General features: G+C 38.3%; 1 protein-coding gene across 2 annotated transcripts in view; it reads right to left on the bottom strand.

Annotated features, from left to right (window-relative positions):
• Positions 1 to 1,135: 1,135 nt before the first annotated feature.
• The window catches only part of LOC309632746 (uncharacterized protein), a gene marked incomplete at its 5' end in the record, with an annotated part of 29,825 nt that continues 17,785 nt past the window's right edge, over positions 1,136 to 13,175 (bottom strand). The window contains 3 exons of one of the 2 annotated variants that reach the window (XM_082400545.1): positions 1,136 to 1,526; positions 2,733 to 2,795; positions 5,135 to 5,231. In XM_082400545.1, coding sequence (XP_082256671.1) covers positions 1,336 to 1,526; positions 2,733 to 2,795; positions 5,135 to 5,231 — 351 coding nt within the window. In that variant the 3' untranslated portion in view covers positions 1,136 to 1,335. Of the gene's footprint in view, positions 1,527 to 2,732; positions 2,796 to 5,134; positions 5,232 to 13,175 lie in introns of those variants that run through there. The other variant, XR_014247042.1, reaches the window with a different exon arrangement.

Raw genomic sequence — 13,175 nt, 5'->3', positions numbered from 1 at the left:
ACAGTACTTACCTGAAATGGCTGCTAAGAAGATTTAATAAAACTGATTACATAAATAAAGCACTTAGATACTGGGAATAAAATGAAATGGAAAGGGAAAGAAAATGAAATGCAACAATGCTTTTACCTGTAGCCTAATGATGCTGGCCATCATTTGTGGCCATGGCTGGCCACAAATCTTGTTTCCATTAGAAAATGTCAGAACACTGGGACTTTTATTTTTATTTATTTTTCATATTTATTTATTTGGCTGCACTGGGTCTTTTTCCTTCTTTTTTTTTTTTTAAATAAATAAGTAAATATATTTATTTAAAAAAAAAATGAAGGAGGCATGTTGGAAAATATAGATGGTGATGAGGAGCACTCAGAGAATTGGAACGGGAGGCTGTGATAGGCAAGGCTAGGTGGCTTACTTTAGACCAAGGGTTCAGTGAAGGGCTCTGCAGGGGAGTGGCCGTGAAGTTGGGACCTAAAGTAGATGGAAGAGGGAATTCCCTAGTGGTCCAGTGGTTAGGACTCCAAGCTCTCACTGCCAGGGGCCTGGCTTCAATCCCAAGTCAGGGAACTAAGATCCCGCAAGCTGCACGAAGCAGCCAAAAAAAAAAAATCCTCACTAAAGTATTGGGTTGGCCGAAAAGTTTGTTTAGGTTTTTCTGTAAGATGTTATGGAAAAACCCAAATGAACAACTTTTTGGCCAACCCGGTAGATGGAAGAGTGTCCTGTTCAGAGAGCAGGTGGACACAGGCTGTCTGGTGGGTGTGTGTGCAAGATACAAGGAGCAGAAAGAAGGCTGGTCGTGCTGTTCTATCAGAGATTTATCTTGAGATGGAAAGTTGCTGGAAGCTTTAAATCAGAGAAATGGCATCACTGACGTTTGTTTTTCTGAGACTGTTTGGATTGCTTTGCCAAGAGTAGAGAAGGAGAGAGAACTGTGTCATTGGAGGGCCAATGCGGAGCCACTGGAAGAATCTAGGCAAGAGATGTCTGTGGCCTGGGCTCAGATAGTCTCTGGGGAGAGAAAGAGGAATGGGGACTTTGGGGCATGTTTTGGAGGCAGGGTCAAATGGACCTGTTGCAAACTGTGTAGGGAGGGAAGGAAAATGGAGAATCAAGGAGAAACCTTAGATTTCTGCGCTGGGTCTTAGTTGTGGCACGTGGGATCTTCATTGTCGCATGCAGGATCTTCAGTTGCAGCGTGGGACTTAGTTGCTGAATGTGGGCTCTAGTTCCCTGACCAGGGATCAAACCTGGGCCCCCCTGCATTGGGAGCATGGAGTCTTAGCCATTGGACCACCAGGGAAGTCCCAGAACACTGGGATTTTTAGGGCTCCAGTCTTAGCGTGTAGAAAGGATAATTTCTGGACCCACATACTTTCGATCATTTACAAGAGTTTTTGTCATGCCTGGGTTTAAAAGAATATTTCCTGGTTTGTCAGGGTTGGGTTGGGGGTAGTTATTTTCACGGAACTGTTCTTCAGTTAGAAGGTAGTCTTTAAGATGTCTGTAGAGAATAATTCCTGTGAGCACTAAAAGAAAAAGCAAAGCTGTTCAATAAAATTTTAATTGCTTTTTTTTCCTTTTTAAGTAGTGGTAAGGTTAGAGTTTACTAACCCTTTTAGATATGAAATGCTAGGATTCTGATTAACATTAAGTAAGACAGTAGTCTAAAAGAATCCAAGTCTTCGTGTCCTTCAATAACAGCCACAACAAATCAATATTGTTCCCTGGACCACGTGATGTCCTAAGCTTTGGGTGAGAGATGGGAAAGTAAGAATTATATCAGTAATGGCTGGTGCATATTAAGCAGGCTGAAACCTGTTCTAAGCATGTTGATTTAAACTTTATTAAGCCAGAACGGCAAGTGAACTGACTTCATTTTTACAGATGAGTTAGACGAGGCTCAGAAAAGTAAGGACACATGACCAAAGTCACACAGCAGTCGATACACAAACCCAGGATTTCTGGTTCCAAATCTTGCATAACAGTTCTTAATACTCACTCAGATGAGAAAAGTACAAAAGCTTACAAGCAGGAGACAATGGGAACCCTGATGACTCTCACAAGGGCAAAATAGCTCAAGGATCTCTTCCCAACACCAGTAACCCAGTCCCAGATCCCCTCACTCTAATGAGCTCTCGAGAAAGTTTCTCTAATTTATTATTAACAACTTTAGCAGAACTTACTAGACATGCTTTAGCAAACTCTTTTGTAAAACAAAAAACTCTTTGTTATGAGGAGTATTAAGGGATTCTAAAAGCATCTACATTGTTTCAATTCTTACATGAGGCTTTTTTTTTAAAAAGAGAAGCACAACCATCTGGTTTTATTCAAAATACAACCAAATTATTTCCTCTACCTTCTTCCTTGTTATAAATTCAGACTTTGAGGCTGTACCCAGACCTACTGAATCACAATCTGCATTCTTAACAAGATTTCCAGGTAATTCCAATGCAGGTAGAGTTTGAAAATTTGAGCAGAACTACTCTTGCTGACTAGACGTACGTTAACTACCAAAAGAAAAGAAAAAGTTGAGAATTCTACCCAAATATTACTTAAATCAAAGTCCATTTGTTCATCTCCAATTTATACAAGTTTTTAAAAAGGATAGCACATGTACAAAGTATGCAGCTGATCCTTCACAAACACAACAGTTTAATAGCTGCAGTCTACCAAATTTACTTCCCCTTTAAGGTCACAATTGCAAGGGCCTATCGTTATCACAGTAAGCTTACCGTTTTTCTTTTCATTCTTTTTCAATCCAGTTGTCTTATTGCTGTTACTGCTTTCAGACACATCTAAAACATATGAGAACTTTTCTCCTGAGATGAAGTATTTTTATCTACTTCATAAAAACATACAGAACATAAAAAGGTCTACAGTATAATAAAATATTTCTTTTTATTTTAAAACATCCACCCAACCTGTGAGGGCAAACATCTTCATAACCAATTCCAAACTGGGAAAAAGTTATATCTACTCAACTACTAAAAAGATCAGGATTTCCCATTTGCTAAAACTAATACATTTTGACTACTGGATAGAGCATGTCTAAATTTGAGTCACTGAGTTTTATACCATCATTTACCACAACTGTAACAGCTTGCAAACCATTTCTATTTTCATTGGGAATACTTAAAATATGTACTTAGACCTGCATGTTCTATTTCTATGTGCTATATTTAATATGAGAAAAAGAGGGGGGGAAGCTAGAATGCCATGAAAATACTAATCTAAGAGATCTCGTATATTTTAATACATGTATTTAAGTCTACTTAAAGTGTTGTACATTAAAAAAATGCCATAAAGGAATCACAGATGAACAGTTTTTATATTCTTGAGAATGGAACAGACTTTCAAAGCATGACACGAAACCCAGGAACCAATAAAAAAGAGATTGATTACGCTTTGAAAATAACCTCTATATTATATATAAAAAAAAAAGTATAAATAAGGCTGACGCGCAAGTGACAAACTGAAGAAAATACCTGCAGTATATTAAAAGAGAATATGTAAAAGGCTGTCCCAAATGAATAGGACAATTTATAAAGGGGGGCAGAAGGATACAAAGAGCAAATTTTAAAAGAGAAATAAACATCTTCAACTTCGTAGTAATAAAAGATACTAAAATAACTTTTTTTTTTTTTAATATACCTTCACACTCTGAAATAGGATAAATAAGAAAGTTCGGCAGAGTGTGAGGAAAACCACATACTCCACCATTAGTGGGCAACGTAAATGGACAAACCCTTTCTGGGGTAGTTAACAATATTTACCAGGGCTTCCCTGGTGGCGCAGTGGTTAAGAATCCGCCTGCCAATGCAGGGGAAATGGGTTTGAGCCCTGGTCTGGGAAGATCCCACATGCCGCGGAGCAACTAAGCCCATGCGCCACAACTACTGAGCCTGTGCTCTAGAGCCTGTGAGCCACAACTACTGAGTCCATGTGCCACACCTACTGAAGCCCATGCGCCTAGGGCCTGTGCTCTGCAACAAGAGAAGCCACCGCAATGAGAAGCCCACGCACTGCAACGAAGAGTAGCCCCCGCTTGCCGCAACTAGAGAAAAGCCCTCGCATAGCAATGAAGACCCAACGCAGCCAAAAATAAATAAATAAATAAAATTAAAAAAAGAAAACAATATTTACCAATCTTAAACATGCAGACCCTTTCTGCTAGCTTCTCTGTGTACAGGAATTTATGCTAAAGATACATATGCTCGGGTTTAAGTAAATGTTAATGTGCTAACATGCCCACACATATTTATCACAGAATTTATACTCAAAAAAAATGTAAGCAATCTAAACACCAAAAGGCGTTTAGTTCATCTATATTATAGATTCCATAGAATGGAATATTTATAGTATAGGTTCTATACAATAGAGTTTCATGCAGTCTTTAAAAAGTATGATACAGATCTAGATATGAACATGGATTCCAGGTTAACTGACAAAAGACTTCTATGATACCTTACTGAGTAAAAAAAGTTAGACACACTGTATATAAAATGATTGTATTCATGAATATTATATATATCTCTGTAGTCATGTAAAGGAGGGTCTATATAAGAGATCTGGAAGACAGTTGTCTTTGACTGTTTTTTTAAAAGATGTTTTTCTGTATTATTTGAACTCATGCCACGTATTCTCAACGGGGGTTGTACTGCCCCCAGAGGAGTAAAATTGGCTCTTGAGGAATGAAAAAAATCTTAGATATTACAATAGTATGTGGCTCTACAAAACCCAATTTAACTGATAAAATATTATCCCTCAGTACTTCATTTTACTGGGAGTGAAGGAGGTAGAAAAAATAGATTTATTAGGGGGACAATACTGATTTTTAAAAAGTTGAGAAGTACTGATACTATTCCACATGGAGGTGAATTACTTTTATAACCAGAAATCAAATTTAAATATATCAGTGATAACCTCTCTCAGTGAGGTTATATTTACATCTAAGTTCAAGTCTAACTTGTTACTTTCAACCAAAAAATGCCACCTGCACGTTCGACTCAACAGAATATTTAAAACATACATTTCATTGAATATCTAAAAACAACCCTGCTAATGAAGAAAACACATTCAGTGTCAGGTGTTAATCACAACTTTTTATCTTATCACTTAATTGAAAAGACATTACCTTGGTCTCTCAGCTTCTTCAGAGTATTTCTTGCTATGTTCACATACATATTTCGACTGCTACAGCATTCATAAATGGCCTTTTCTTCTATTTTAGCCTAAATCACAAAGTGAATAATTAAATGAAAATATTAAATCCAAAGTCTATGAACAATAAATGTCATTTGCTACATAATGGATAAATATGGCAAAATACTTATCTAACTCAAAAGATGGGGGGAAATGGTGCCACAAATAATAAGCAACTTATTTTACATTCTATGTTTATGTTTTCTGAGAAGAAAAAAAAAAAGTAAACTTAATCCCATGAATCTAATCCAAGAACCAGACACTTACCTTCACATACTAGAGACCACTGTACGTTTGCAGACAGTGCATGGTGCAAAGCCTCCACAAGCCTACGGTGTCATGAACTCATTTGATTCTCAAAGCTAGGCCCTAACATATCAGAGGCACATACTAGTATTCTCATTTAAAAGGTGAGGACGCTAAGGCTCAAAGTGGCTAAATAATTTGCTTAAGATCACACAGCAAAGGAAAGACATGATTCTCTTTTCATTATCTTTCTTCTATAAGTTACTTTCCTAAACCCATTAATTACTATTTTTACACCAAAACTCATTAAGATAGGTCAGTAAAAAGGGATGAAAGGAGAGAACCAAATAAAGAATAATAAATTGTATATTATATTAATAATTTATTGTGCACCTAGTATGTACAGGTCTGGAATAAGCTCATTAAAAGTTTTCTCATTTAATCTTTATTGTGATACTATGAGGATCACCAATTTATATGAGGAAACTGAGACTGAAGGAAAGTCAGTATATTGCTTACTGTTGCAGAGCTAGAAATGGAATCCAGGTGTGCTCAAGTTCCGAAGCCAAGACTCTCCTCACTACACTAAACCATCACAGAGAGAACGCCATAGGGAGGTTGGAAGACAGTACAGAAGACAAGACAGGGATACAGAAAAAGACAAAGCTGGAAGAAAAAGGGTAACATTTCTCTTTAAGAGGCTCCTTTTTTGTTTCTTTGCTTTGCCATTATTCTTTAACTTATACAGAATCCTAGATGAGACAGACTTCCGGAATGGTAGGACAAGAACCTCCACAAACTGTCCCACAAAAACAATACAAATACTGGCAAAACAACTAAAACCAACCATTTAAAACTCGGAAAATTAGCCAAAGCCACAGAAAAAAACTGAAAATTGTCCAAGAGAAACTACTGAACCTCGGTAAGACAGTGGTGTCTCTAACATTTTAGCTTGAGGCTATTCCTACCCGCCTTTCTCCCCAGCTTAGTGGCACCATAGCTGCAAAAAATTGGCAGCCTGATAGCCAACAGAAAGGACAGAACTCTTTTAGAGCTACATTAAAGGCATCATCCCCAGAGCACAGTCAGTATTTTGTCCGAACAAGCAGCTTCCTGGAAAAATCTCTATTCCCAGAGTGCCATGGGTATTTGATTGGACTCAGAGTTCAGCTCATGGGAGGAAAAAAAAAAAAACCTATCCCCAGAGTACTATCAAAACAATAGTAAATGGGTGACAATATGGCAGCTACCTAAGGCTATGATTTCAGGTGGGTAAACAAGAACCCGGCTAGGAATTTAAAAGGAAATCTTGGAGAACTAGATTTTGAAACTTTGAAAAGCTCTGACATATTCTTAGGGCGTAAGAGGTGACCCAAGAAAGACCTGGGAAAAGAGAAGCTCCCAATAACTCACTAGTGGCTGACCTTGAAACCCGGCACAAACAGAAGTAAAAGCTAAGGCTGTCGTATAAACTGCAACAAGTTTGAAGGCATGCCTTCTCACATAGATCCTCTCATGGGAAGGGATAAAAAGGGTGGAAGACATACAGAAAAGGCATTTAAGAAACTTTTCTAACCAGTCATTGGCTGACCACTAAATTGTACTGACACAGGATGACTCCTAAAATAAATAATAAAAGAACTTAAAAAAAAAATGCCACCAGAGGACTTAGTGTCCATACACTGGAAGCAATACAGAATCTAGAGAATTAGTTCAGAAAAATCAGTAAGCAAGTAAGTAGCAATAAGAAAAGCAATTACAAAAACCTAGCAACAAAATAAATACCTACCTGACCCTAGAGTTATTATGATACATTATTTAACTGTATAGTTTTCTACAAAAAGTCATGAGACATGTAAAGAAACAGGAAAGTATACCACTAACAGGAAGAAAAAAAGCAGCCAAGAGAAAATGCTCCTGAGAAAGCCCAGATTTGGGACTTAGTAGACACAGACTTTAAATCAGCTATTGTAAAATATGTTTAAAAAATTAATGGAATGATGTCTAGAGAATTAAAGGAAAGTGTGAAAATGATGTTTCATCAAATAGATAGTACCAATAAAGAGAAATAAAAATAGAAAAAAAAATTTGAAGTTCTGGAGTTAAAAAGTACAAAAATTACATGAACAATTCACCGTAGGGGCTCAACCACAGATACGAGCTAGCAGAAGAAATAATCAGTGAACCTAAAGATAGATCAATAGAGATTATTCAGCTTCAGGAGAAGAAAAAAGAGCAAGATAAAATGAACAAAGCCTCAGATGCCTGTGGGACACCATCAAACATACCTACATACACATAATGTGAGTTTCACAGGAAAAGGAGAAAGAGAAAGGAGCAGAAAAAATATTGAAGAAATAATTGCCAAAAACTTCCCAAATATTATGTAAAATATTAACCCATACATCCATGAAGCTCAACAAACTCCAAGTAGAATTTATTCACAGAGAGCCACACTTAGACATGTCACAGTCAAACTGATGAAAGTCAAAGACAAAAAGAAAGTCTTGAAAATATCAATAGTAAGAGAAAAATGACATTATGTACAAAGGATCTTTAATAAAATTAAAAGCTGATTTCTCATCAGAAACCATGGAAACAGTGGAATGACATCTCAAAGTGTTGAAAGAAAAAGACTGTTAACCAAGAATTCTATACTCAACTAAACTCTTCCTTACAATGGAGGAGAAATGAAGACATTCCCAGATAAACTCTGAGGGAATCTGTCATTAGCAGATCTATCCTGCAAGAATTGCTAAAGGGATTCCTTCAGTCTGAGAAGGACACTAGATGGTAATTTGAATCCATGTGAAGAAATAAAGAACACTGGTAAATGTAACTTCACAGGAAAATATATAAGAGAATAAATATGTATTTGTTTGTAATCTATTTCTTCTTCTATTTATTTTAAGAGACAATAACATAAAGCAAGAATTATAAAATTGAATTACAGGTTTTATAATATATAACGATGTAATTTATATGACAGTAATGGTATAAAGGAGGGGTAGAAAGAAATATACTGGAGTAAATTTTTGAATACTATTGAAATTAAGTTAGTTTTAGTTTGAACCAGATTGTCACAAGTTAAGATGGTAATTGTAACCCTTACTATAAACATTAAGAAAATAATTCAAAAGATAGAGTCAAAGAAATGACATGGGCATTTAAATGGTATACTGGACAATATTTAACCCAAAACAAAGCAATAATTGTAGAGGAAATAAAAGGACACAAGACATAAAAATCACATTGCAAAATGGATGATGTATCAATAAATCCTACTTTATTAGTTATGAGTCACTGCATTAAATGTAAATGGATTAAACATTCCATTTACATTTGGAAGAATGGGGGAAAATATGGGTCAACTGTATGCCGTCTACAAGACACACACTAAATTCAAAGACAAAATAGGTTGAAAGCAAAAGGAAGAAAAGAGAGATACTTTGTAAGCACTAATTAAAGATAGTTGGAGTGGCTGCACTAACGCCAGACAGTATAATCTTTAAAACAGAAGTTGTCATCAGAGACAAAGAAAAACATTTTATAATGATAAGAGTGTTAATCTATCAGAAAGACATAATGACTATAAACAAATACGCATCTTATACCAGAGCACCAAAATACACAAAGCAAAAACTGATAGAATTGGAGAAACAACAACAATCAGAAACTTCAATACTACACTTTCAATAATGGATACAAGTCAGAATATCAAGAAAAAAATGGAATACTTCAACAAAACTATGAAGCGATTATACCTAATAGACATCTATTGAATACACCACACAACAAGAACAGAATACATATACTTTTCAAGTACACATGGAACATTTTCTAGGGCAGATCCCATGTTAAGTCATAAAACAATCCTTAATAAATTTAAAAGGACTGAAATCATACAAAGTATGTTCTCTGACCACAATGGTACTATATTATAAATCAATGGCAGGATATTTTGGAAATACATTAATATGTGAAAATTGAATTACACATTCCTAAATAATGAACAGGTCAAAGAAGGAATAAAAGGGAAACTTAGGGGAGAGACCTGCAAGATGGTGGAAGAGTAAGACGTGGAGATCACCTTCCTCACCACAAATACATCAAAAATACATCTACATGTGGAAGAGTGCCTACAGAACAACTACTGAATGGTGGTAGGGGACCTTAGACTTCCAAAAAGGTGAGAAAATCCCCATGTAACTGGGTAGGGCAAAAGAAAAAAGAAAAAGAGAGACAATGAAATTGGGACAGGACCTGCCCCTCTGGAAGGGAGCTGTGAAGGATGAAAAGTTTCCACACACTAGGAAGCCCCCTCACTGGTGGGGATGGGACGGGGGAGCTTCAGAGTCTCGGAGGAGAGGGCAGCAACAGAGGTGTGGAGTGCCGAGCAGAGAGATTACCACATGGAGGATCAGTGCTGACCGGCACTCACCAGCCTGAGACACTTGTCAGCTCACTTGCAGGGGAAGGTGGGAGCTGGGTGCTGAGGCTTGGGCTTTGTAGGTCAGACCCCTGGGAGAGGACTGGGGTTGGCTGCGTGAGGACAGCCTTGGGGGGCTAGTGCACCACAGCTGCCGGGAGGGAGTCTGAGAAAAAACCTGGGCCTGCCAGAGAAGCAGGAGACCTTTGTTGTGGGGTGCGTGAGGAGAGGGGCAGCCCTGCCATAAGAGCTTCTCTCTCTGTGTACTCACAGATGGTAGGGCAATGCCTACATGGGCGTGAGTGCAAGCTGTGACTGTTATCTTGGACCCCAGAGGCTGCTGCCACTGCCACCAAGGGTCCTGTGTGCAAGGCAGGTACCTGCCCACAACTTCCCGGCAGCCTGTGCAGCCCGCCACTGCTGAGGGTCCCGCGAACCAGGGCCAACTTCCCTGGGAGAACGCATGGCACGCCTCCTTAGGCTCTTGCAACTTCACGCCAGCCTCTGCCACCGCAGGCACTCCTCGCACATCCCAATTATGACTGCCATATCCCTCTCCCCCACAGCCTGAGCAAGCAAGTGAGCCCTAATCAGCTGCTGCTTTCGCCCCCTCTTGCCTGGGCGGGGAACAGATGCCTGAAGGCAGCTACATGCAGAGGCGGGGCCAAAACCAAAGCTGAACCCCAGGGGCAGTGTGACCAAAGAAGAGAAATGGAAGTATCCCCATGCAACTGCAGGAGCAATGGATAAAATCCCCGCAATCGGCTGGGTAAACCCTGCATCTGTGGAATACCTGAATAGACAATGAGTGTTCCCACAACTGAGGCTGTGGACTTTGGGGGCAACTGTGGACTTTGCGGACAAGTACACACAGGACTAAGGCCAGGTCAGAGTCTGAGGCGGCCCCACAGTGCCCACAGCAGTTCAAGAGACCCATCTAGAGGTACCGGAGGGCTTCCTGGGGAGGCAGGGATTGGCTGTGGCTCACTGTGCAGCCAAGGACACTGACAACTAAGGCCACAGGAAAATATCACTACTTTTTTTTTTGGTTCTGTTGTTCTTTTTTTCTTATTATTATTTTCTAAATTTTACTTTTTAATTTACTTTTCTTTTTATGCTTTTATTTTTTAAATATAATTTTATTTCTTTTTTTACCTAATTCTACTGTACTTTTATATTATATTGTGTTTTTTCCTTGTGTTTGTTTTTTTCCTTTCTTCTGCTTTGTTTTCTTTTTATTTTTAACTGTATTTTATATTTTTCTATTTTTACTTTACTACTTTGTCATTTTGTATTTTTTTCCTTTTGTTTTCATCTTTCATCTTTACTTTTTTTTATCGTTTTGTGTTTGTTTTACGCTTTCAGTGCCTTTTTTAGTTTGCTTTCTGCATTTCATTTGTTTCTGGTTTTATGTTTTTGTTAGTTTTTAGTGTTTGTTTTGGTTTTGGATTTGTTTATTGGTTTGGTTGCTCTCTTCTTTGTTTTCTCTTTTTCTTTTTTCTTTTTGTGGGTGCCTGTGCGTATGTTTCTTTGTGTGATTTTGTCTGTTTAGCTTTGCTTTTACCATTTGTCTTGGGGTTTTGTCTGTTTGTTTGGGTTCTTGTTTGTTTTTTCTTTTTGATTTTGTTTTTCTTCTTCCTTTTCTTCCACACCGTGTGGCTTGCAGGGTCTTGGTGGTCTGGCTGGGGATCAGGCCAGAGCCTTGGGGGTGGGAGAGCCGAGTCCAGGACGTCAGACCACCAGAGAATTCCCAGCCCCATGGAATATTAATCAGTGAGTGCCCTCCCAGAGGTCTCCATCTCAACACAAAGACCCAGCTCCACCCAAAGGCCAGCAAACTCCAGTGCTGGACACCTCACAGCAAACAACTAGCAAAACAGGAACACAACCCCACCCATTAGCAGACAGGCTACCTAAAGTCATACTAAGCTCAAAGACACCACAAAACATACCACCAGATGCGGCCCTGCCCATCAGAGGGACAAGATCCAGCTTCACCTGCCAGAACATAGGCTCCAGTCCCCACTACCAGGGAGCCTACATAAGCCACTGAACCAAGCTCACCCACTAGGCACAGACAACAGAAGTAAGAGGAAGTACGACCCTGCAGCCTGCAGAAAGGAGACCCCAAACACAGTAAGTTAAACAAAATGAGAAGACAGAGAAATATGCAGCAGATGAAGGAGCAAGGTAAAAACCCAACAGACCAAACAAATGAAGAGGATATAGGCAGTCAAGCAGAAAAAGAATTCAGAGTAATGATAGTAAAGATGATCCAAAATCTCGGAAATAGAATGGAGAAAATACAAGATATATTTAACAAGGACCTAGATGAACCAAAGAACAAACAAGCAGTGATGAACAACACAGTAACTGAAATTAAAAATACTCTAGAAGGAATCAATAGCAGAATAACTGAGGCAGAAGAACGGATAAGTGACCTGGAAGATAGAATGGTGGAAATAACTGCCACAGAGCAGAATAAAGAACAAAGAATGAAAAGAATTGAGTAAAGTCTCAGAGACCTCTGGGACAACAGTAAACGCACCAACATTCAAATTGTAGGGGTCCCAGAAGAAGAAGAGAAAAAGAAGGGGTCTGAGAAAATATCTGAAGAGATTAGAGTCGAAAACTTCCCTAACATGGGAAAGGAAATAGTCAATCAAGTCCAGGTTGTGATCATCCATTTACAATGTTTGGTGTCAGTTTATTTATCTCTTGTAAAAATAAAATACAGTGTGTGTGTGTGTGTGTGTGTGTGTGTGTGTGTGAAAGCAAAAAAAAAAAAAGAATCAAAAAAAAAAATCAAGTCCAGGAAGTGCAGAGAGTCCCATACAGGATAAACCCAAGGAGAAACACACTGAGACACATATTAATCAAACTATCAAAAATTAAATACAAAGAAAAAATATTAAAAGCAGCAAGGGAAAAGCAACAAATAACATACAAGGGAATCCCCATAAGGTTATCAGCTGATGTTTCAGCAGAAACTCTGCAAGTCAGAAGGGAGTGGCATCACTTAAAGTGATGAAAGGGAAGAACCTACAACCAAGATTTCTCTACCCAGCAAGGATCTCATTCAGATTTGATGGAGAAATCAAAAGCTTTACAGACAAGCAAAAGCTAAGAGAATTCAGTGCCACCAAACCAGCTCTACAACAAATGCTAAAGGAACTTCTCTAAGTGGGAAACACAAGAGAAGGAAAGGACCTACAAAAACAAACCCAAAACAATTAAGAAAATGGTCATAGGAACATACATATCAATAATTACCTTAAATGTGAATGGATTAAATGCT

This window comes from Balaenoptera borealis (assembly GCF_965194805.1).
Source record: "Balaenoptera borealis genome assembly, chromosome: 8".
In the NCBI taxonomy this organism is placed as follows: Eukaryota; Metazoa; Chordata; class Mammalia; order Artiodactyla; family Balaenopteridae; genus Balaenoptera; species Balaenoptera borealis.
The sequence above is the reverse complement of the archived record's forward strand: the minus strand, read 5'-3'. Positions and strand labels throughout refer to the sequence as shown.